Raw genomic sequence first — 26,103 nt, forward strand, 5'->3', positions numbered from 1 at the left:
TTTATTTTTCTTTATTGAATAAGAAGCTGTCTTAGGAAATATGTATCAGCAGGTGCCCTAACGTGGATTAGCCCCATGTTTTAGGTAACAGTCTAGTAAACATGTCTTTCTTTAAAGGGTATTTCCTCTGAAATGTATGTAACACTACTGAGACATGTTGTATCAACTAGAAGGTGTTTTTCTGCACAATATTTATGCATTTGTTATAATGGACATCTAACTAGTTGTCCTCTGTAACAGGTTTCCATTAACAGCTATGGAGTGTGAGGACATTTCTCCAAAGGACCTGTTTATTGACAGCAAAAGACACACTTGTTGACTGTTAACCATATGTTGACTATTAACAGTGTATTGCTATTGGATGTCCAGCCTATGTCTACTTAGCATGTTGTTAACACAGTTAAAGCTTAAAATATTAGGAACCCGTCTGTTCAGCCAGAAAATACATTACATTTATCTTGCTAATGAGAACAAGAACAATTTATTGATGTTGCTTTTAAATGCTGCTTGCATAGACCACTTGACCTCAAAAAGATAAATGATGTAGCTTGAAACAATTATCAGAATGCAATACAGAGCATGATGTTCTGCATCAATGAGGGAAAAGCAAACACAGTTCTTCAGTGTTCTTCAGCAAATGTAGGTCTTCAGTGTGCTCTATTAATGCAGTTCCTAAATCCCATAATCACTGCTATGCTCAGAATCTTAAAACAATGAGCACCTTTTCATATGTATTCCTTATAGCTCTGTTGACAATTTATTGTATATATTTGTTACAGATGCATCATATGGTTATATACCTTTGCCTCGTTTTAGCAGTCCCCATTTGTGAGAAGAACATGGATGAGGCTGTAAATTAAATTAAAAATGCCATTTAATTCCCATCAGTCATTTACTCTCATATTGTATTACAACTTGGTATAAAAAATGCCCTTGCATTTTACTGTAAATTACAAACATGTATCCGGATAGACTGTATGGAAGGCTTTCATTTTGTATTTTTGCCAAACGATTCTTCCAAATAAGTGTACATGACTGATGAGACTTAAATGAGTGGACATGACTGGATGGACTTAAATGGTATTTGTTAACTATGTTAAACCTTGCTTAGGCTCAGCTGGTTTTAAACTACAATCACGTTCCAAGACTGATAAGAAACAATACCAACTTAATAAAGCAGTCAGCCGCCTAAATACTATATTAAACAAAGGCAAAATACCTTTCAGAATAGTTCATATTCCACAGTATCGCTAAAGTTTAGACACACGTTATGTCTCTCCAATATATCTTTTAGGAAGTGCCCAGTGTGGCTGTGCACTGCAACACAGACACAGCTCTGTAGCATGGCATACTGTGCCAGCTTCATAAACTTTAGTGCTGATCTGAAAATGATGGGTGGTGCTCATCTTCAGACTATCTCATTCTATATAGTGGCTGCGGGCATAAGATGTCTGGTGCCAACAATAATAAAACACCTGACCAAAGACATAGTATTTTAAATGAATTTACAGCACAGTGCTTTAGGGGGAAAGGACCATGTTAATTTAATTTACAAGACACAGCATGTTTGTAATCTACTATAGTTATAGAACTGATTGCTTGTACAGTTCATCCCACACATGTGCAACCCATGCTTCTTCCAAACAAAGGCACTAAATGGAATCCATAATGTAAAGATCCAATTGTTGGTGAGGATACCCCCTCTTCATCCAAATTCAACTTCAGGCTTAAAAGGTACTTCTCCCCAACACCTCCCTTTTTAAATGTGTAGCCAGTTCTGTTTAGTTTACTAGTAATAAATGTTTAGAAAATCCATAAACTATAAACTAACACTAACCAGCTGACAGATCTGTATCATTTTCTCCCAGTGTGTTCTATTATTCAGTTGCCATTCCATATTGGCTCAATGGCATCTGGTTCAAAATGTTAACATTTCCCCTGTGTATAAATGCCATTTTTCAGCAGACCTGGAGAAAAAACGTTATTAGTTACAGCTATATAAACTCAACGCTGAGGCAGCGGCCTCTGATTTCCAGTTTTTAAGTTATTTTTACTGTTGTTTTTTTGCAAAATGTAAATTCAAGTGTTTGAAAGGTGGTGGTTTTCCATCAGGTCCACTCAGAAAAACATGTGCCTATAACACTACTTGTAACCTACCTTTATTGTATTAAAAATCACAATGATTCAGTGAGCAAATAAGTACATTCACAAGCAACATAATCCCTCTGCTTGCCTTTTTTTCATTTGGGGGTATGTCAAGAATAAGCGAAGACTAACACAGTTGGTGTAGTGTGTTCTGTGTCCTGTTGCACTCTCCTAAATTCCTCTTTTATTTAACATTATTAAATGTGTTTAAACAAAGTAAATATCGTAAAACATTTCATTAGAGCTCAATAGAGGAGTAATAACAGTGGTAGTCTCCAATTTCTCTTTAGTCATTTATGATATTAACAGCTGGGTCATTCATCTGTCACCAAGAAGCCTTTTCAAAATTAATAACAGTTAATTAGTACTTTACTTTTGTTGCAGGAAATAAATAGTGAATAGTGTTTTTTGTAGTTTTCACATTCATACAAATCCATGTTACAGAAAGCCAACAGTTGTATTGATCTTCCAATAGAGACGACAGACTTCCCTCATTTACCAAAACGACTATTATGCACCCTGTTTAGAAGCAAATGCAAAGGCAAATATTTATAAAAATATAAGTAAACTCGCCACGAGAGGGGACATATTTTTTTGTTCTGAGTAGTTTTTTGCTAGTTTTATATTACTTCAAATATGGTATGCCATTCATCACAAATCCACACTTACTGTAAAACATGGTCTCAGGAATAAGATAGATAATTGCTTACTGTAAGTGTTATTACTATACAGGTTAAAGGGAATTACATCAGTTTACAATAATAAATCCATATAAATCCTATAGTTCATACAGTTTCAACACCTGTTATCCCAATTAAACCTATTTTTCCTTATGAATTACCTGACAAAGTGTTTTTTGCTGTGGATTGATATTTTCTTGCTTTCCCACCAGAGAGCCACTCCTTCCTGTAGGTGGAACTGAGCAGGTGCAAGGTTGTTTATTGGTTTATTAACAATGTCCAGAGCTTTATGGCGAACAACTGTAAATAATAAATGATGGAAGTGAATACAGCTGCGTGTATCACTTTCTTTGTAAAAATCCCACGGGTTTGACCGTAACCAAAAGTCTAGTTTAACACACCAACACTGAACACAAAACACAAACACAGTTCTTTGTGAGGGTGAATAAGTGCTAGTGGTGTATTACAGTTCTCTGTGAAAATGCAGGGGTGGAAGTGATGCCCGGGTTTATGCTAGCTTTCACCACAGCTCCGGATCGTGCTACTGGTAGTCTATTAAAAAACAGATTTTAGTTAACAAACACTAACAAACACAAGACAAAACTCACGGTTCGTAGTACGGTAACACAGACTCCTTCTAGGTTAACACTAACCATTTACCAAGGAACAGATTACTTTGCTACGCCCTTATTTTACACCCTAGCTCATGACCCCTTGGTTAACGAGCACATCCGGTTCTCCAGTCCGTGGATGCCACGCCGTTTCTTGTTCGGATCATTGAGTTTGGGTACTGTAGCTCAGTCTCTTTTCTAGCTGAGACTTCCATCTACTCACAGGAATAAAGTGTCATGACTTTTAGTCCAAGGTACTCTGCTTCCTTTATCTAGCACCCTCCCAGGTTGGGAGGGAGATCTAACACCAAGTGTCATTCGATCTCTGTCACAAGCAATAACACAAAGCTTATTTTAAGCTTAGTTTAAAATTCTGAAAAAAAAGCACTGAAAGCTATTTCAAGTGAACTGTGAACACAGAAAAAACACAAGCAAGGTCTACTACATCTCATAGGTAATGTTTTTAACTTAAATTGACGTGCTACTCGTATGAGACATAAAACTGAGGTCGTATTGTAAGTGACTTTGCAGCAGCGGTTGTGTTGCATAGTTCACCACAAATCTCTATAAGTTGCTTTGGATAAAATTGTCTGCTAAACGACTTCATAATAACAATAATATTTAATGATGACAACAAATATGGGAGGTCAGTGTGCAAGATTTACTGTTAGCACTAGTTTCAGTTATAAAAAGGCAACAACCACATAAAGGAATGTGAGTGAATCAATGGTGTTGTGTCATACTGTATTGAAAATGCACTCAACATGAGGTGATACAAAAAGAAATGGCTTGGGACCAATTAAGAGGCTTTATGTAAATGAAACTATGCAGTTCTAGTTTTGTAAATGTAGCACATACAATTAAGGCTTTGAGAATAGGCCACTTATAGTTTGACTTTTTTTGACTGTCACTTATTATTTGTTTAAGTAGCAGACACCTTTATCCAAGGCGACTTACAGAGACTAGGGTGTGTGAACTATACATCAGCTGCAGAGTCACTTACAACAACGTCTCACCCGAAAGATGGAGCACAATGAGGTTAAGTGACTTGCACAGGGTCACAGTGAGTCAATGAGTGAGCTGGGATTTGAACCAAGGGACCACCTGGTTACAAGCCCTTTCTTTAACCACTGGACCACACAGCCTCCTAAGGTAAGCATGTGGTCATTAGAGTGGGTTGCATTCGCTTGCCCCATGCTGACTGGTGCTAGAAGGGATGCTGTTCAGGGAAGACTTGATAAAAAAAGGCTTGTGACAGTGATCATTTTAGTGATCAGTTCATTCCTCTTCATTGCCCGGTTGCCAAATGCAAAGAGAATTAAAGAGGAAATAATTGTTAACATCCTGTGGTTTTATTGCTCTGACAGTGGCAAACCTGCCCTTTAACCCAGAGGTAGGCAATTCAGGTCAAAAGGGGTCATTCAACTTCAGGTTTAAAAGATACTACATAATGAAGTAATTATCTATTAGGTCCTTCACTTTAATTGCTTCAATTAAATAATTTAGCGAGATCAAAAGTCCAGAAACTCAAGTGTCGGAAGCGCAAAAAAGGAAAAAGTCCCCAATAACATTACTAAATCAGAAAACAGTCTAAAGTTTCTTAGTAGACAAATCCTTGCATTTTAAACATTAGTGACAGTTTATTGTTTTACAATGAATTGCAAAACAAGGAGAAATTGGAAAACTCAAACACGTACTTGTAATTGAATTTTTGGCATTCAATCCTATGCATTAAATTTGTTTACTGTAACTTAATTTCTAAGGGGCTTAAAATAAATTTGAATGAAAAAAACCCCACACGAATCTTGCATTGTTTTCTCAGTGTTTAATATTTGTGCAGATGGTGGGGCTTTTTTCCAAGATGGTATTAATATAAACTGTTACTAAATTCCCAGAGAATATCCAAACAATGGCATTTCTTGATTAAAGTACTTTTTCAAAAAGATGCAATCAGCAAGACCTGCAGACAAAATGAAATCTCTTAATAGGTTCAACACAGATAAACAGCCTGGGAGAAGGTACAATAATACATGTTATTTGAGGCATCATTTTTGGTTACATTTAAAACCCAATCCATTAGTATAGATGTGGCACATGGTCTCTATCTAATGTTAATTTATTCTTAATTTGCCCTTTCCAATAATTCTCTAAAGATGTGTACACTAACCACTATACACCAACAAAAAGCATACTGTTTGTATTGCATGTGCAAGGTTTTTACTGTATGAAGTTTAATACCCCCTGAAGTTGTAATTTAGCACAGGCATGAACTTTATCCTTTACATCCTTTATGTTCGCTTTTCTGGTCCATTAAAGGTCACTGAACATTTCTTTCTCAGAAAAAGTGGGACAACATCTGACATTTATCATATTAAAAAAAATGATTTATTGTCAAAAAGAATTAAACTGTACCAAGAACATCACATCATGTTGAGCTGCACTTTTAGCTTTTAGTTTGGTTAAAACTCCTGTCACATCCCCTGTGACCAAAAGAACTGTCCATGTAGTAGGTTGAAAATGTCCTACTAGAGTGTTGTAGAGTGGGGGCATACATGGGGGGGATACATTTAATGGATTTTCTTGAAGAAAAGTAATATCTGATTTTCAGAAGAGCACAGTTACATGCCTTAGCTTATTTTTTAAAGAAAAAAAATTGACTTCAGTGTGCAAGAACCCTATTATCTCTAGAGAACACATGCCAGAAGAAAAAAAGTTTGTACTCAGTTCAGAGAACGCTGGGCATGAAATATTTCCTTTCCAGTGTAGTGTGGGTGGCATGGTGAGTGATAACCCATTAGTGGGAAACACTGCTGTAAAGCTACAACAGCTGTAAAGGCTGATGAAAATAAACTCTCCTGATCAATCTGTGACATTTTTGGTATCAAATACCATTATAATTGGGCATGGATATTTTTCCATGCTTTCCCATGACTCGGTTATGCATTTACCATATATTTTAACCAATACCATGTTTTTATTATGTGATACCAAACATTTCTGTGATTCACAGTACTTGCATATGATTTACCATGCCGTTGTTACTACTGTATTTGACTTGTGACACCTGCAAGGTAGCCCTTACTACACCATCGAGGAAACCCTCGGAATTTAAGTTCTTTTTTTCAGAGGACAAATTAGGGAACAGAGCAACCAGGACACAGTCGTTATCAAATAAAATAATTGCACAGAATTAAAAGAGTTAGCAGCAGATCATTACGAAAGCGCGTATGTGCTTTGTGCAAGCAAAAAAACAAAAAAAAACAAACTAGGGTTTTATTTTAAATCACATTATTTATTTTAAAAGGATCCGAAATTAAAACCTGTTTAAAAATAAACATAAAACACAGAACACAAAATGCTAGTGTGTGCAGAGAAGGGGACAGCGATAAACATTACTCCCCAACCACATTATTATTATCATCACCAACATCATAGCAGCAGCAACAAGAACAGAGTGTAAAATTTACTATTTCTTTCCGTCTCAGGTCCCCTCTCTTCTATACGCACAGACAAGACAAACGGTAGATGGCCATCCTGGAAAACCCAAAATCAGGGATATTTATAGTCAGGTGAGTATATTCCTTTCAACTGCCGGGTAATTAATGAATTAGCTTCGGGTACTGAGTGGGGAAGCAACAATAAAGTGTTACAAATCAATCATAAAGTGCCCTATCAAAGAAAACATGTACAAATCAAAATATGTAAATAAATAAAAGTGCAAAAATAAAAATGTGAAGTGACGGGCCGTTTTGAACCCGTTACACTTATGCAACTGACTTTTAATATGAACTGGTCATTGGTGAGATAAAGCTATTTTTATTAAAATAAACACATTCACCTGTAATCGAATGACTGATCCTGATTGCTGCTCTAAGGCTGCTGTGTAGGCGGTTAAGAATCAGAACTGCAGTACCCTTGGGGATGACTTAAGGCTTGCCCTGAGGTAGACTGCAGCTACACTATGGCATTTCAAGGTCTGCACATGATTTCTCAAAATCAGCAGGACAGGCTAGACGGCCATAGATAATAACTCTTACAAAAGTGGCCTGTTGACTTTCAAATATATTGATGTAACAGGGATATATACATAACAGAGATGTATTGTTTTATTTGTACCATCAATGTATAAATCACTCAATGGTAAGATTTAGTAACCGTAAAAGGAGCTAATAAAACTTATTTGACAAATGTTTTGATGAAACATTTTCATGTTTGTGAAAAAGTTTGACTTGTTTCTTTCAGTATTATCATATTTGTGATAGCATTGTATAGACTCGAATGCATTATTGTGAATACATTTTTCAATATGGCTCATGTGTCCCTATTTTGAAAAGAAACTACCAAGAAATAACTACTAAAAGTTGAGGAATTATTGAGTTATTTGTACTAACTGGTGACAGTTTTGTTTTTCCCAGCTCTATAAAGCTAAAAAGAATTTCCATGTAATTTATTTTAACAAAAGACAATTTATATATCTCATTTGTGTATCTATACTTATTTTATATTTTTATCTGTAACCAGGGTGTCTATTTTGTATGATTATGGCACAGGGTGTCAGGCATCCAGAAAAAATAAAAATAATGATATTACTGGCAGCAAAAAGTCACAACGTTTAATAGTTACAAAATCATGAACCTTAAAGTGAATGTTCAACACTACTGCCATTTGCACAGCTTATTGTTATAATACACCATTATTTCTTTGCTGTTACATCATTGTTACCATGACAACTACCAAGCTAGGACTCCTCCATTTTGTCCCACCAAAATATCTGTCAATCTCCAAATGTAAATCCAAGTTATGCCCTTATTCTCTGTTTTGGGTCTCCTCCATCCTCCCTTCCTCCTCCACCTCTGAAACAGTCTGCCTTTGGATGCAAGTGAAGTTCACTTTCCAACCTTTGAGAGCTAGCTGTGCTGGCTTCGTCTCCGCCAGTAAGATTCTCTGTGAGCCAGAGAAGACCCAGCACCAAATCTATCCTAACTCTTTAGTTTTATCATTCTCTGCCCACTCAAGACACAAGACTTGCTTCCCAGCCTTAGAGGCCGATTGGTTCCGTCTCACCTCTGCGAGAGCGGCTCTCTGCAAGCCGAACGGAAACTCTGTCCTCTTTTCCGAGTCACAACACTTTTTCAATTCACAAGGTTTTTCCTCCGAGCAGCCCTGGCTCCTGTCCCGTGAATGGACTAAGAAATGTGTTTCATGTTGTTGAGATTTATTTAATACAAATGTCACTGTTCCCATGATGCTTGTCTTTGTTTTCTGCCTGCTGCTGTTTAGTGGATGAAGCCTGGTCTAGTGGGACACTGTTTCAATTCATCATTTTTATTATAGCAGGGCTGAATTGCCTTTAGTCTGTGCATCATGTTACTATTGTTGAAACTGATTGCTTTTTCATCAACAGTTTCTCATTATGTTCTTTTTGTGACCTGCAATTTTATTGGGAGATTCAGTGCCTGGGGACCTCACTGACTTATTTTCAATAGTATTGTGATGGATTTTGTTAATAAGGACATGTTTTAAATGACTTTTGGTACCCCAGGCTCCACCAGAATGGAACCCCCTATTTTTCTAGTTTTTATTTAATCATATTGTCTCTGTACTATACTTTTCTAGAAATGCACATACCTAACCTTGTGCATATTGGTAAGTGCTACTATAAGGAAAATAAAAAACTTTTTTTTATAATTTTTAAATTAATTAAGGTATTTCCAAGTTACTGTTTCAGTAGAGTCCACAGTATGAACACATACTAACTGCTGTGAGACTTAGCTTGTCTCAACCCTCAGATCCTGTAACAGCAATAGTATACCACAGTAACTGCAACAGTTTTCTTTTTTAAAAGCAAGTTCTTTTTCATTTTATTACAAAAAAGTTGAAGTTCGTTTTTCAAAGTGAAAATCGGTTAAACCTGTGGTACAATCTGCAAAATCCAAAGATGCACTTATTGATGAGTCACTGGCAGATTCTAAAAACAGAAGGCTACTAAAAGTTTATTACACTCTTTAAACTCACGCTGAAAATGTCCAGAATTAATCTTGTTCAATTATGTATTAGAAGTTGAATAAATGAAGCAAACTAGAAAGTCCGGTCACAGGGTGAAAGCGTTTATTGCTGTCTGAAGAACTGTGACCCTGTGGGCTTATAAGACGTTTTCCCTGCTGCACATAACCTAGCAGCCCTCATCGCTATATCAGATTCTCTCTGGCTTTTAAAAATACACGTGCAGCAATTCAGTTATAAAATATAGTCTACAGAAAAAAACAATGTTCTGTAAATTATTTTTTTTACATGCCGACTGCCAAAAATAGGACATTAACCAGTGAGATATTTTGTGAATTAAAGCTGCAGCGCCCCATTGTTCTGTTAAATTATACACCAGCGTACAATTCCACTGTGTGTGTTACTTATTGTATAATGTATTTTTTACCTTCAGTGTACAATACTCTACTTAATCAGAAAGGCCTGGTTGACAGCATAGATTGTTTACAATATGTAAGGAGTAGTGGTATCCATCAGGACAAAAGCTTCCTCCCCCTTATAACCTACTAGTAGGTAGATATAAATTTTATCTACCACATTAGCTTTATAATAGATTTTTGTTATATAGCTATTCATATAGAGGTAACACTTTCTTAAAAATAAAATACATATCTGTGAAAGGGTGGCTTGCAGTGGTAACGTCAGACCAGAAACACATACTCCAAAAAGTGAGGAATGGCGGGGCAACCTGAGATGGTACGGCGTCCAGCGTTTTATTAAATAATAAACAAAAAATTTAAACAAACAAATGGTATGCTTATTTCAAAACCAGCTCGCTCGCACAGACTTATGCCTCTCCTTGTACACTCCACCCTGAGCGTAGACAGCTACAGGCTTTTATATTCTGGCTGAGGGGTTAACTAGCTATTAATTAATTACCTTATTACCCCTTGGCCATAATCTGCATCTGCACCCCTTTGGAAAATGTAATTAATTGAGCAGGGTAATACGGTGGTTCATTATGTTGGCTTAAAGGCTTAAAGGAGTGCTAACACATGTGTATTGACATGGCATTTCAATTAATTGAATTGAATAGAAAGGCAAGCGCATGACGCGAACCACAAACCACACAGTTAAAGAGCAAGTTCTGTAGTCGAGGGGCTTCTGTGCTCAAGTCAGTAATAATAACTCATCACACTCTAGATGGGGATCCTTTACATTCTATCCCCATCTAATCGAAGTTCGCCCTTTCAAAGTGAACGCAAGGGAGCAGAGTTTCAACGGCAGGCTCGTCACGATGACCACTCACCGTTGAGAGCATCACGTGTCTCCCAAGCCAGTAAACATGTTATAGTTTATATAGAAAGAGCACGGACATTATATTACCCGTTTTAACCACATGGTCAAGATTACTTCCTATAGGGTGCCACTGCAATGAATTGGCACCTGAGGCCACTCAATTGAATGGAAAGGCAAGGTCTGAACGCGAACCACAAACCAGATTTCAAAGACAAGCACTTTACTGTTCATGTATTCTATCACATCACAATAAACTAAAGTAAACTAAAGACCTTTTTTTATTTCAAATTTCTAGTCTGCATCTGGGCTTAGACGTGCATTAAAATAATGACTACATGAATAACTACTGCTCAGCTGATCTTAGCTTGTTCTGAAACATGCAATACATTTGAGTAAACCAGTTGCCTTGTTGCTAAGCAACAGCTGCTGTCGCTTTTTTTTTTTTTTTTTTATCAAGGAAATATTTGCTGAAAATGACAAGAAGTGCTTATCAATTATTTTTTATGCAAGATTATAGCTCATTAAATAATCAGTGGCGGTTGGTTAACACTGTTCGCACGTTCGCCGAACTCCCAGCGATTTTCTAAATGAATTCAGCTTCCCATCGTCTGGGTAACGTGAATTCTGGTATTTCAACATTTTTCTGTCACTCTCCAAAGAAAACTTCTGTTTTGGATGAAGACGTAAAGAAAAGACTTCCAACTGCTCCTCAAACCAGGTGGAATTTTTGTAGTCGAGCAGTGAGGACAGTGTTTGAACAGTGTGAACATCTGCTGAAGTGTTTTCAAACAATCGACAATTCAGGACAGCATCACATTTAGAAAAGCAAATATTTTTTGCTATAGCCTCATTGACAGAGAGTTTCTGTACTTCTTGTACTTGTTCCAAAAGATAGTGCTGAAAGTGGATATTTTTTTATGGGGAAACTTATGGCAAGAAATATCACATCTGATGTTAATGCAGTGGTCACTCAATTTGTTGAATACATTCAGGACATCCGAGCATGTGTTGGAACACTAGGATCCATCCTCCCTGAGAACCTGCCACCAATGCAAAAAAGAAGCAGCCCAAATACCACTGAAGATTGTGACACATCTGCCTTGAAAATTTGTGACATCATAATCTCTGATGATTATGCGAGATTATTATTTGCACCTTGTTGCTGCAAAATTGCTGCAGAGTGACTTTTGATGAGTATCAGGTAGCTTTCCCAGACAGTGTATTAGAAGAAACAGTTCAAGCATATCCAATGCTTGGAAAGACCTCTATAAAATTGACTTACAAACAGTGTATGAAACTGAAGATTTTAAAAGTGCTGAAAATGCATAAAGTATGCTTGAACTGATGACATATAACAACTTGGACAAAACGTTTCCGGAGATTACAAAATTACTGAAGATAGTTATTACCACTCCAGTAACTACAGCAGAGGCAGAAAGGTGCTTCTCAACACTGAAACGGATAAAAATCTTCTTGAGAAACAGTACAAAAACTGAATGATTAAATGCTTTAGCCATGTTATCAATTGAAAAAGACATGATGACTGACATTCCTGACTTTAATAATAAAGTCATTGAAAGTTTGCCACGATAAGACATCGCAGAGCAAACTTTTTGTATCACTTTCAGCAAGAAACAGATCCACTAGACAGTGCATCTATCAATGAGGTCGGCCCCCTGGACGTCACCCCCACAGACCCCACCCCGTCAGCTACATCTAAGGCTGCCAATGTTGCAAGTTAGTCTACTACGAGAAATAAGGAAAATGAGGCAGAGTGATTTTATTTGTCTTCCAAGTTTGGTGGATTTTTTTTGTGTGTGTGCGTGTAATAGGGGTACTTAGTCATTAACTAATTTTTTAAAAGCTTCTGATATATAATATGCAGAACAAATCAGATTATTTTCAGTACAAAGCAAAACCACTGCATTAAGCTGAATAAAGTGATAATGGATACTATAAAATGGACTAGAAGAGGAATTTGTAATTATAAAATTGTATTACAGTATTTTAAAGTTATAAAATCCACTTTCTTATTTCCTATAACTAGGTCCTATGAACCTGTTGGTAAAGAAAAAAATCCCACCTCCACCGCAGCCTCATTTTCATTTCTTACCCATTGCAATTGAATTTGTGCCATAAATCCTATAGTATAACTTATCTGCTGAGGTAAGTCGTAAGTGCTTGTATAGTGGAATCTTAGATTAAGTCTTTGAACTGTGGTCAATTAAAGTGATCTTTAACTGCATGTATTCATCTCAAACTCATGCGTTGTTCCCCTGCAGATTATTGTAAATGCCATACTATGGGTAGTTTATGCTATGTTTGCTCAAGAATTAATGGAAGATACCATTAGTTCTTTTTTTTAACTGTCTGATTTATATATTTGTTGGCTTGCAGAAGATTTTAGAACTTGAAGATGTAAAGGCAAAGGCCTTGAATATGTTTTCTCTTTCTGCAATCCACGACTTACCTTCGGATTTAACACTTGTTAGGTAACTTCGTAAATCAGAGTGACTGGGCCGGAGCGAAGTCTTTCAGTATATTATGTCAGTGTCCCAGTTCAAGTTATGCTTATATCTTACTGCTGCCAACGGAAATGACCAGGAGTGATTTAATCTCAACTCAGTGACAGTTAGAAACAAGGTGTACAAGTATGCACAGAATCCTCTTAAGAGTAGCTAGTCTTCATTGCTCCAGAGTCAGCGTGGGGGTGGTAGCGGTGAGCTGAGCCTAAAAATAATTGAACATGCCAAATTGGGAGAAAATAATAAAATAATAGGTGATTACTAAATTTTAAAAAACAAACAAACAAAACAAAACAGTGCAAACTAATTGAGAGAAGCTGAAGTCCTGTTATAGCTGTAGTACAAGCAGGTTAATAAGGACTCCTTGCGGTTTGCTGTTGGCACTTTGCTTTGTTTTCTCACAACAAGCCCTCCACAATATCAATGTTTTTGAATGAGTATGAACCACAGAAGGAATTAGATGCAACTTTGTGACATTCTGTGGTTTCCACACAGGGAGCCAAAGGGGCTAATTCTATTTGATGGCCATTGTAGTTATCATTTAAGGGGAAAAAAACAAACATGATACTGAAGGTGTCACAGTCAACAAAAGGAATGCTGGGGGGCAGGGGACCTGATGTGGAATAAAAGTCTGCAAGCTAAATTACAGTAGATTTTATTTTCGATATTTCTGCTTAATAAATATTAAAACAGTGTTATCTAAACCAGTATGTCCATAGACAAATAAATGCATTTTCTTCTTCGATTAAAATAAATGAATAAATAAATAAATACATCTTCAGTCATATCTATATGTCACTTGCATTGAGGCAGATTTGTATTATTTTTTGTTTGGTTGTGGTGGAACACCTTTACCACCACAGATAAAACCGTCACTTCACTTCTGCGCTATGTTTCAAAAAATATTAGATGAGAGTAAACAATCTGAAAATATGACTGTGTGGGTTATAATGCAATACAGAGACTGTTATGTATATTGACCAATATACTCTGTGAAAGCCAGTGTAACACTGAAGTTTATATTGTACATTTTTTCCCCCTGTGTCAGTAAAATCTTCACTGATATTGTGAGTCTTGCTTCCATTTGTCAGTGTTGATGAATGCAATAGACAATATGATCACACTAATAGCGAGCTTGGGGAATAACTAGGATAAGCGGCACTGACTGGACAAAATAAACGAGAACATTTCAGGAAAGCACATGGATCTCATTGTCGGCCATTAAGACATTTACCTATTTTTTGACCAGTCAGTATGTTGGTTTTCTGGGGGCATATTTGTTTGACAAATAATGTTATAAGGAAAAGCATGCAGAACTTGGAAGTCAACTGTGTTCTTGTCAAATTCAGTAAAAAAAAAAAAAAAAAAAAGATTTTTTATTCATAGGATTTAAGGTTAGACTTGTTTACTACCTTTACTGTGTGTAGATCATGTAAAAAGTTGTGAAAAGGTGCCACCTTGTGGACATCTAGAAAAAAAAACATTATTTTAGAATACAGTATAACAATAGGAGTCATATACTTTATAGTTTGTATGAAAATGTGTGTGTGTGTTATTTTTTAATTAATATCTTTTTTTATGTTTTCACCATGTTTAACACATCATTTTTATGAGAAAAATTATCAAAAGTTAAAATCAGGTAAATATGAAATGTTTGTAGATTTGTGGGTTAAGTTTTGTCTTGTGGCTTTAAAAAATACTTGTCCTCTATAGTGGTTAAAATAGTAAACTTTATTGCTTTTGAAAAAAAGTTATTTGAGAAAGTTTGTGTTTAAAACAATTGTGTATTTGTTGAATTTTATTTTAATGACTCACTATTTGCTGTGGAGTTAGGTGTATTTAAACAGTGTAATTAAGTAAAAAAAATAAGTCAAACTTTTTTTTTGTTGCTTTGACAAGTTCTAAGGAAGTCTAAATGTATGTGTACGTGTTATGTTGTGGTGTACAATAAATTAATCTATAGCCTGTTTAATTTAAAAAACAAAACTACAGAAATAGGACCACTAAGTTAAGAAAGCCACTTTAGTTCTAAACTCAATCACAACCACAGACCATATACAGACTCCTATGGTTGTATAAATGGGATGCATGATGTTATTGTAATTCTAATCCCAAAAAAGTCAAGAAAAAGCATTAGAAACATTTTTAAAACATACATAGGTTTGGAAGGAGGTATAACTGCAGATTTGGTTCCTGACACAGTTGGAGTAGTGTGTGTGTTTCATGGTTCTTTGTATAATAGGCACCGGTACTGAATTGTCTAAACAAATTAGCAACTTTGTTGAATAAATAACTTACAGCAAATCCCTATTTTGATGGTAAACTTTTTTTAAGGAATGGCTGGACACTTACCTGTTACATGTAGAAAAGTGACTGCTAATTCTCTTTATAATATGCATTTTATTTTGTCGTTGACTATATGAACTGTCTGCATTATAAGCAGTGTTGATATTAAAACAGTAATATTCAACTTAGATTTAAATACATTGCTGTTTTCACATTAATTTGGACTAATGCTGCATAATCGAGTTGAATTTGTTTGAATTTCATAGTCAGAAAACAGTGAGTGACGTTTTAATCACTCATTTTAGTGTTTGGAGCATCTTTCTTTCATAGTATGTTTTGTAATTAATTTTCTGTTAACTCACAGAATCACTATTCAGCCATTTTCTCAAGAAGAGTGCAGGAGAGAAAGGTGTTCCTTTGAAAAGGTGCAGGACTGACAGTGATGTGGGAACCAATCACATGACAAATGGACTATTGACCAGTGGTGTAAGGATGTTAGGGCAATAGTTCAATCTATTTTTCCTAACAGTTCTACTGTTTCCTAACTAAACTTGTGTCTAAAAAAAAGAAAAGGACAAACAATGAAAAAATAGGACTACTGTATAATTCATACCAGAACTTGTTTACAGTAGCAGCTGTCTGCTCATTGATGGATATTATTATAGACACAACTTTCAAAAAAACAAAAAACAAAACAGCGTCTGGCCTAGCAATGTTTTTCTAGCAGTTTAAAGACAAAACTGTGTGATGCTGATTATTGCTGGTATTTTTGCAACATTATTAGATTTGTCAGTCTAGGTCACAATCTTACCTATCTCAAACCCAGTGTTCAAAAGCAACCTTACATTGCAGGCCCATGTATGGATTGGGTATGAAAGTAATATGGTTTGGGAACTAGCACTAGTCTTGGACTGATTACATTTCAGTGGTCCAAGATCCCTCGTGCTCCAGTTCTATAAAACCAGCTTATACAATTGACAGAGGAGACTGCAGTTTTAGAACCCTATTCCTGAAGGTCAGACAGAAAAAGACAATCCAAGGACCTGACAAGTGACATGAAGACTATGGACTGTGGTTCATGTTCCATGTACCTGCAGTTTGTTAGAAAGCAGGACCAACCAATTAGGAGTGAAGGGTGTTAATAAAGTTTTATAACCCAGGGCTCACAATGGAACGTTAAACAAGCAAGGTTCCAGCTATCCATATACTGGATGGGTCACTGCACTGCCTCACATAATTTAAACTAAGTATCGGTAGCCACCTTGCTTGCACTCACAGATGTACAGCTGTAACTATGAAACTGAGTGACAAATTACCTGCAAAAAATCCCAGTGGTAAGTGGTAATGCCAATTTGGATGAAGAACAAATTAAATTAACTGGAAGACAGCAAAACAGAAAAAATACCCCCCCCCCCCCCCCCCCCCCAAAAAAGCTGTCTTTATGCTCACCTACCCCGATTTTGTCACTTCAAATAATGTATTTTTAGTGGTTTGTATATGCTAAAGAAAAAAACAGTGCACATTATCCACCCCTCTGACACAGACCTTGAACAAATTACTGAAATCTGAAATGTCGTTGAACGTATTTGTATTCCACACGACTGTACTGTTCAATGTGTCTGACAGAAAAAAAAAAAAAATGAGTGCTGTCTCAACTGTGCCCCCTGGTGTATTTTTTCAATGGCAATGTGCACAATACCAAAACAAATGATTTAATTTCTTTTATATGTTTAAATTAAACTAATTTACTCAGATTAATTTAGTGTGTAATGTAGTGTGTGTATTTAAAGTTAGATATGGGACTATTTTATTTGACGTAAGAATATTTAATTAAAAAAAAAACTAATAATTTTTTGCCATAAACAGAATTTATGCTTTTTTTTCCTTCATATCCCCAGTTTTACCTGGATTATAAATGAAATAAAGCCCTTTACAGCCCGTATACTTTGAATACAAGGACTTCTTGGGGGTTCAACGTATACGGTTGCCCAGCCGGGCACTACTGTATACATATATAAATGTCAGCCTCACTGCTATGCATTGTGAAATATTTTGAACTGCAGAAAAAAAATTAGAAAAAAAAAATAATAAAATAAACATTGGTTTAATTTATAAGTCAGGTAAGTTTTGTTGGCCAAAAAGAGACGTTTAGAAACCAATCAAAACATTTATTTGTGTACTTTCAATTTGTATTGATAAATATGAGTGAACACGTGTAGTACATTGAATTAAAGACAGACCATCAGTTTGAATATTGTAATTGTTCAAAACAGAAATGTTTCCAAGGCTAACCTATGGGACTACACCAACAGGGTTTTTAATCCTGGTTCACAAATAATACCAATAGTCCAGATTTTGTTCAAACTAGGAACTAAATATTTGTTTTAAATATGCCTTGTTTTCCAGTGCACTGGTTGAAACAAAAACCTGGACCACTGGCGGTACTTAAGCACTTCTACGGTGTTGGCTATGTTAGTCTTGTGTGCAGTTTTGAAAGAAGCCTACACTATGTTATGGCAACATGTATTTTAATGTTATAAAATTAACGGTGCATTTTATATGAAAAGTTGAACTGGTATCAGAAGTTATTAATTAAAATGCATTTTTTAACTTGCATTTCTTTCAAAACTGCATATATGGTACATGACTAAAATAGCAAATGGAAGCTCAGTAAACAAGTATTACTAATGGAATTATTGTATTAGCTATACCCCATTTCATTAGTACTAAATGTAATGCTTACATTACCATCAAGCAGTTAAACTTAATTTCCAATGCTATTTCATCACTCTTTCAACTTACAGGACACTGTTTAAACATGTGGTGGTACCCTGCTTCAAATCATTGCACCATAGAAAACTCAAGTGTTGTAAAATAGTTCTCCAAAACCTTCAACTTCTCTTCAGAAACAATATTCTCCTGCTTTAAATGTGTAATAAGATTAGCAAGTGAGTTAAGTTTAGCTACTGTTCTCTCTTCGTTTTTCTCCAGCTCTGTTATCTTTTCATGTAGACTGGCAATTTTTTTCCATAGATGCTCCTTGTCAGTGTCCTGTCTGCAATACGAATGTTCAGAAAAAAAAATCTGATCTGCGTCAGCGCACTGCTGTGTTTCAGGAGATTCAACTAAATCACAAATTTCTTCATTATGCCCAACAGGACCTGTAATGATATCTGTATTTAAAGTTTCATTCGTTCGTTCGACAGAGTGACATGGAGCTCGGTTTCCAACAGACTCCCAAGTGCTTGGAAATGTTGAATCAAGCAGCTTTTCAGTGGACTCATTCTCAGATGGGGGCTCGGACTTGACTGATATGAACTTTTCCTTCAGCTCTTTTGCATCTTGTGAATTGTTTGTGGTGTCTACAGCTGAAGCATTTGTGTTATGTATCTCAAAAGAATGTGCACCTTCCTGGTCATTTACTTTTTTGTTTTCCTTTTGGCAGTTTTGTCCTTCTGATTCTACAGGGTGAGCTGTCTCTGAGTTTTCCTTTTCAACACATTCAATTTGAGGGCTGGCTGCTTTTTCTGTTTTATCTTGCTTTTTTAAAAGCAAAGATTTTTTCTTTGTTGAAAGAGAAGGTTTGACAAATGCATTTATGTCATTGCTATCAGCTGCCTTTTCCTTTGGCACTGCTTTTTTCTTTCTTGTATGTGGCCTACACCATTCCTCCTGGAAAATAATGTCATACAAAATGTATTACAAACAAATTTTTTTGAGACCAATACACGTAGTCCTGCTGAGTTTAATACACAACATACTTCAATGTACACAAACGCAACATTAACATTTTGGTATAATTATAAAAAAGATATATTATACATGTACTCAATAAGCATATACTTTTGTACCACATAGTATGCTCACCTAATTGAAATTAACTGGGGGAAATTTTTTTTTTTTCTGTAGCCTCAATGACATCAAATTCCTCTTTTGGCATTCACAGGCACAGCTTGTAACCTGATGCATTTTTAGATCTCCCTTGACACTAACAGGCTCCTGTAGTTGTTATACTCACCAAAGGGGGTGGGGGTCCAAACCTATAATACATATTCTAAACCTCTGAGGTTAAAAAAAAAAAAAAAAAAGAAAAAAAAAAAACATAAAAAAATACATACATACTGAAACCTATTCCCTTTCAAATATGCTCTGAAATGCAAACCAATACCAATAACTGACCTGAAAAGAATTATTTATATTCATTACCTGTACTGCTTGTGAGCCATGTCGATCATGCGAGAATGCAAAAACTGTAGGTACAGCACTGTGCTTCAGATACCGTATACCCCAGCGCACATCAAAGGAGTCTGGAGTGAAATGATCACTACATAAATACTGATGTTTACTGGGGAGCCACGCTCCTCGTTTCATGTTCACTGTCCATTTCTGAAGCCTTTCTTTATCTTGCAGTGGAAACCTTTTGAAACAAAATATAAAGAAAAATACCTGGTTAGACAAGATAAATAGTCATTGTACAACATTAACCAACCACTATGCCAATCATAATACCCTTTCACACATTTCACATCCTGGTAAAACAGACTATTTTAAATATCAAATATTTTCTATTATTGTCTTCAGAAATATGCTCAGGCAGCAGAGTGGTTATGTCATACAATAACAGTGTCTTCATCTTAATCAACAAGATGTACAGTGTGGCTGTTTGTAAATCCCTTCCTACTGTGTATTTTTCTCAACCACCGATATGTGTTCATTTATTATAGAGTTCCAGTCATTAGGAGGGTACATTTTGTGGGTGGAAACTGTAGACTGAAACTTGACAGGCTTTAATGTGTGCTTAGATAAGCCTGTGCTATTTTTTGGAAAATGAAAAACCTGAAATAGATCAAATTCACAGTAATGCAAGTCCTATTTCTATCCATGTGTGTGTGTGTATATATATATATATATATATATATATAGTGATTTTGTTTACCGCCTTTATTTTTAGACACTGTTGGACTCTGTACGATACATTGTGTTAACAAAATGAAGGGAGTTTAAATGAATGTAACGGGGCACTAAATTGACAAAATAAATGCAGCAATTGTTTCTTTTCAAAGTAAATCAATTTCAGTATTTAGCTTCTTACTAAATTGATTCTCCTTGTATTTTGTATTAATTGCAAACAGACAAAGCAATACTTCCTATATTACTAGTTGTAAAAGAAAAGAGTATCCTTCAATGCGATTATTTGTTCATACTCTGCCACAAGAAAGGCTGGCACTCGTTTCTATAATATCAATGTAAAGTTTTCAAAGTAAAGTCAACATAGTAACACAGATTTGAACAGCACGGAGTTAAAAACGATTAGAGAGAGAGAGAGAGAGAGAGAGAGAGAGAGAGAGAGAGAGAGAGAGAGAGAGAGCGAGCTATGTACCAGTTCCTAATGATAACAGTATTTGTATAAAACTGCTCCATTGAACAGTTTAAAAAGAAACAAAACCCCCAAACTTACGGATAGAAACTAATTTTCCTATTATCTTTTGAAGACAGGCCTCCACGATTTTTACAGAAATTTGCAGCACAGTAACGGGGCATATCACAAACTGCGGGCTTAATACAAGACACAAAAACAAACAATACAAACGTCTACACTTCTCACACACTTCAAAGTACTAATTCCGGGTAATAGGAGTTAGAGTCGGAGGTGACGTCAGTGCTTCGGAGAATAGTCTTCCACGTGCACACTATGAAAGGGGTCACCTGGTAACGCGTGAACCAATGGGTTTGCGCTTCGTGTTGTTTCGGTTCTGGAATTCACTGTCACAAAGTGGAATGTCTGTTTGCAGGAGCGTCAGTTGCGTCAGCCTTCATCGTTGAACAGGGTAAGGACGCAGATTTTGGTAGGTTAAAAACATGTTATTTCAAATAATAACAGCCATAAATGCGATGTAGATTATTTCCAATGTAAAAATATGAATTTAATGTGTTATTAAAACTAGCCAGAAGTGGTTTGGCCCTAATTATGCTGTCACAAAAGCATCGCAGTACGAGTGTATTAAATAGATTTGAAATAATGTACAATATTAAGGTCTTGGAAAAGTTAAAAGGTAGCAAGGTATTGCTATAGTTGGCTTTATGATAGCGAGTTTGTATTGCAAGGTTTTATAACTGTCTTTGGCCATCTAGACATATTCGGTTAGCTGTACGTACCCCAGGGCAACACACAATTTTATTCAGAGAAATGCATCAGCTACTGCCACGACTGCGACTGCTAACGTTAATGATTACAATATTTTCTGAATACTGTTTAATGTTAGTTTCTTACTAGGCTGCGTGCTTTTGAGTTGCAGTTCCAGTCTAGTGTATGTTGGTATTATTTTGTATTAACTGCCGGTCATTTGTAGTTAGTTCTTTTTTTTTTTTTTTTTTTTTTTTGAAAAGTTGCGGGTAACTGATTAATAATAACGTTTTATACACATTTAGAAACCGTGCCAATTAAAAAAAAAAAAAAAAAAAAAAAAAAAAAGTTGAAAGTTAAATGTACAGCTGAAAGAAGCAGCAACAAAGTCAGTTCTAAAAATAAGGATTTGTAACGTTTGCAAAACTGACAACACTTAACCCTAAAACCAACCAACCAGTAATTAACTGTTCAGTTGTCAGTGAGGATAGGAATATTTGAAAAATGTAGGATTTTTGTGAAGGCCCCATGATTTATGCTATAAACTTTTTTTATTTTGTTGATAAAATCACATCAATGGCTTTTCTGTTTAAAATAATAATAAAAATAATCATCATAATAATTATAAATATATTACAACACTGACTGGATATTAAGGCTCATTAAGTCAAATCTATGGGATTACTGCATGGTAATGAATGATTGAGAATAACATTAAGGGATTATATAATGCACTTCGACCCCAAACTGTCATGAGGTTGTACTGTATTGGACCCATGCATGCTTCAGATGAAAAACAAAAAAAAATATGAATGAAAACAGTAGTGAAACAAAGATTGTAAGGATTTTTTAAAAATGTATTATTTATAGTCGTTGATTTTAACAAAGAATGTAACCAGCATCACCAGGCAGTTATCAATGGTACTGCAGTTTTAAAAAAATCTAATTCATTGGGCTTGATTACTCCGGCCAGACCCCAAAAAATGAAGTTTGTCAGAACCACTGCTCCCAAACCATGATATATATATAATTTTTTTTTTCAAACTAAGCAGCATATCCATTATTTATATATTTATTTTTACTAATTAAATTATTTATTTTTCCCTCCAGGGTAACAGGCAATATGGCATCAGCACAGGCAGCCTTAACATTTGCTATTTGTATATTAATGATATCAGAATTAATATTGGCAAAAAAGGACTACTATGATATTCTGGGTGTGCCAAAAAGTGCATCTGAACGGCAGATAAAGAAGGCCTTTCACAAGCTTGCAATGAAATACCACCCAGACAAAAATAAGAGTCCTGATGCTGAGGCAAAGTTCAGGGAAATAGCTGAAGGTAAGTACTTTTTTTATTATTTTTAACATCTGAATCGAGATTTAAAATGGGTAGTTGTATTAACTGACTTTAAGTGTTATATGAAATAGATTACATGTGTTTATTAAAACAATAATAAACATGCATTGCTATTTGAGGGAGTTGTAATTGTTAATGGATTGTTATGGAGTTGTTTTCGATTTCTTTTATTTCCAGCATATGAAACCTTGTCAGATGAGAAAAGAAGAAAAGAGTATGATCAGTTTGACTACCGGGCGTTTACAAATTCTAAAGGTGGGAATGGACATCATTTTGATCAGCCATTCAATTTTAACTTCGATGATATGTTTAAAGATTTTGACGTGTTCAGTCAGAATCACCAAGCTCGTCAAAAACAGCACTTTGAAAACCACTTCAGAGCTCACCAGGAAGCCCACCGGAAACACAAGCGGCATTTTCAAGAGTTCTCTTTTGGAGGGGGGGTCTTTGATGACATGTTTGAAGACATGGAAAAGATGTTTTCCTTCAGTAGTTTGGGCAATACTCAGAGGCAAACAGTAAGAACTGAGAACAGGTTTCAAGGGTCTGGGAAGCAGCATTGCAGAACTGTCACACAACGAAGAGGAAATATGGTCACCACATACACAGACTGTTCAGGCTGATAAGTTACAATGTTTCTTGCCTTGTTGGGTGCAGTGAACACAAGTCAGATTTGTAAGTATCAAGATTTTTTTTTTTTTTTTTTTTTTTTTTTTTAATAATCCAGACATGTAACATTTTGCCAAACTAAAACCTTGAGTAAAGTTGGTTTCATTTTTTTATTTATTTATTTTTTTAAATGTGCTTCAGACATAACCGCAACATTTACTAAAGTTTGCAATAAAATCAGACAATACAGTTCATATTGGGCCCATTTTAGAGCACCCTGCAATTTAGGTTTTAGTTATTTTCTAATCAAATGTAGTAAATATATACAGACTTCATTTTTTTTAATTATTTTCAGTGATCCAGTTTAAAAAAAAAAAAAAGGTAATTGTACTTTTCCAGGAATGGATACTCATTAATATCAGCTGGTTCATCTTTAAAATAATAATAATAATAATAATAATAATAATAATAATAATAATAATAGTGATGATGGCCAGGTTTAAAACATTCAGATCTGATTTGTAAACTAAAGGTTATGGTAACACATTTCTCAAATTAGTTTTATATACAATTAAAACATGCAGAAGATGGTAGACCTTGATGTTGTTTAAATGTATACATGATTTATGCTGAAGTATACATAATAATCCTTATCAGTTAATACTCAGGAAGGTTAAAACTACATTTGCTTTCAGTAATGATCTGAATTTCTGTAGTGTTTGATTCTGTTACCTCATGTCCTCTGTAGAGTCTGTGATGTATAGATGTGTAATGTGCAATATGTCAAGCCAGCTTTTCTCTTTTCCTGTGTCTGCTAATTCTTTTCATTCATTGCTGGTTTTATATTAAATGTTCAATTTCTGTACAGCTGAATTGTCATGCACTTTCTTTGTTGCACTTATTCCTATGGATACAGTTTATTTACATGAGTCTTATATGATGAGTGCACACGTGTGAAAAAAATAAAGTATACTTGTAAAATCTAAACATTTTTAGTGTAATCTTGTGATTTGTAAAATGTCAAGAAAAACATTTAATCCAGGGATTTGTAATTTTATAGAGTAAGTAGCTTCAAATGTCATTTTAATTGCTGTTGTATGGTGTGTGTGTGTAGTCCTTCTGTGTGTTCCTTCCATTCTGCTCTTTATTCCAACTCTGGTCTTATTTAATTGAAACAATTAAACCTCCATACAAACACTAAAGTAGTTCATTATCTAATTGTACCTGTTAAAAAGAGGTGGAATGGCTCTCCAGGACTGATTGGGCATCGCTGTCTTAAGTGCTGGAACTGAACAGCCTTCCTCATTTCATTCCAATTTGACTATGTGACCTTTCACTGTCAGTTTCACCCTTGGTCCAAGTAGAGTAGGTGGATCTAACACAGTTACAAAGTCACATTGTCACATGATTTGAGTGGAATGAAGAAGCCATTGTCACAGCACAAAGGATACTCGAGAGACACTCGCAAGCAAATAAAGGATTTAGAGAAAAATTCTAATAATCCATAGTGGCAAAACAACCCAGAAGAACTCATAATGACTGAAATGTAAGGGAAATAAAATTACATTTGAAGCTAATTAACCTTAAAAGGTGTGTTTTATTTTGATTGTGGAGTCCGTTGTTTCACCTCAAGTCATATTCAGGTGGACTTTGCATAAGATGTCACCTGACAAAATCAGCTTTGTTTATATTATGTTTAGAAAATACTGGGACATGGTTTTTAAAATTGGCCTGGATTGGAACTTTATCTGTTACCTCAGCTGACCATGGTAAAAATCTTTCCAGTTTTGTATAAACAGGTCTTTTTTAACCCCAATGAAAAGTATTTGCAATGAATAAAAATCTCATTATAACATGCATTGTATTACAACTTGCCGTTCCTCCTGCTCTAGCCTGCAGCTGCTGGAGTGGATGATACTAACATAAAAAGAGAAATGTTCTCGAGATATATATAAATTACTTATTTAGAAAAAAACAACAAAAAAAACAAAACATGTTTGATCATTTGGCAAATATTTCATGGCATTATTCCTACAAAAGTCCAGTATGTGATGGCAAACAGGTGAGCCACGTCACATTGTTATGTTGATCACAGTTGCTTTGCTTTTCCTGCATTGCAAACCTGTATTTATTTATTTATTTAACCCTTTCCCTATACAGGTTTTGTTTTAATGTGGACTGGTGATGTGAAGTCAAGCTGTAATGATGGTTGATGAAATGCTGCCAACATGTGAGATGCATTCCTTATATCAAAATATACAGTATGGACACGTTTTTTTGTTTGGTGTTTAGGCAGTCTGGATATGGGTAGATTAAAACTGTTGGATGCACAGGGTCCATAAACAGATAAAAACTGAACATTATTGTCGGTTCTAACTGAGCAAATTAAGACAAACAAGAAAATATACTTTGCAGAACCACCAGAGGGCACAAGAATACTGTGTTTAGCATTGTAAGCCACAGGGACAACATGGATTTTAAAAG

The 26,103-nt window shown here is 35.4% G+C and overlaps 2 protein-coding genes across 3 annotated transcripts; one reads left to right on the forward strand and one right to left on the reverse strand.

The window, feature by feature from the left end:
* Positions 1-17,488: 17,488 nt before the first annotated feature.
* LOC121318137 (THAP domain-containing protein 5-like) lies at positions 17,489-21,138 on the reverse strand. The gene is made up of 3 exons (XM_041254496.1): positions 20,987-21,138; positions 19,735-19,945; positions 17,489-19,200 (listed from the first exon to the last, which is right to left on the reverse strand). The coding sequence occupies exons 1-3, from the start codon at positions 21,067-21,069 to the stop codon at positions 18,370-18,372; spliced, it is 1,125 nt and encodes a 374-aa protein (XP_041110430.1). The 5' UTR covers positions 21,070-21,138; the 3' UTR covers positions 17,489-18,369.
* Positions 21,139-21,271: 133 nt separating this feature from the next.
* LOC121318138 (dnaJ homolog subfamily B member 9-like) lies at positions 21,272-25,502 on the forward strand. Of its 2 annotated transcripts, none has more exons than XM_041254497.1 (3): positions 21,272-21,374; positions 22,763-22,992; positions 23,188-25,502. In XM_041254497.1, exons 2-3 carry the CDS (start codon positions 22,776-22,778, stop codon positions 23,631-23,633), a joined length of 663 nt encoding a protein of 220 aa, XP_041110431.1. In that variant the 5' UTR covers positions 21,272-21,374; positions 22,763-22,775; the 3' UTR covers positions 23,634-25,502. The 2 variants fall into 2 exon arrangements, with proteins under 2 accessions (XP_041110431.1, XP_041110432.1); XM_041254498.1 differs by having other exon boundaries at positions 21,272-21,356.
* Positions 25,503-26,103: the final 601 nt, after the last annotated feature.

Source organism: Polyodon spathula, chromosome 7, assembly GCF_017654505.1.
Source record: "Polyodon spathula isolate WHYD16114869_AA chromosome 7, ASM1765450v1, whole genome shotgun sequence".
In the NCBI taxonomy this organism is placed as follows: Eukaryota; Metazoa; Chordata; class Actinopteri; order Acipenseriformes; family Polyodontidae; genus Polyodon; species Polyodon spathula.

Bases quoted from the DNA above. Each gene is read 5' to 3' on its own strand.
- LOC121318137 (XM_041254496.1), bottom strand. From the start codon at position 21,069: ATGCCCCGTTACTGTGCTGCAAATTTCTGTAAAAATCGTGGAGGCCTG. The intron at 19,946-20,986 runs GTAAGTTTGGGG...TTGTTTCAAAAG, and splicing joins AGGAAAATTAGTTTCTATCC to GTTTCCACTGCAAGATAAAG. The intron at 19,201-19,734 runs GTAATGAATATA...ATTATTTTCCAG, and splicing joins ATGGCTCACAAGCAGTACAG to GAGGAATGGTGTAGGCCACA.
- LOC121318138 (XM_041254497.1), top strand. From the start codon at position 22,776: ATGGCATCAGCACAGGCAGCCTTAACATTTGCTATTTGTATATTAATG. The intron at 22,993-23,187 runs GTAAGTACTTTT...TTTTATTTCCAG, and splicing joins GTTCAGGGAAATAGCTGAAG to CATATGAAACCTTGTCAGAT.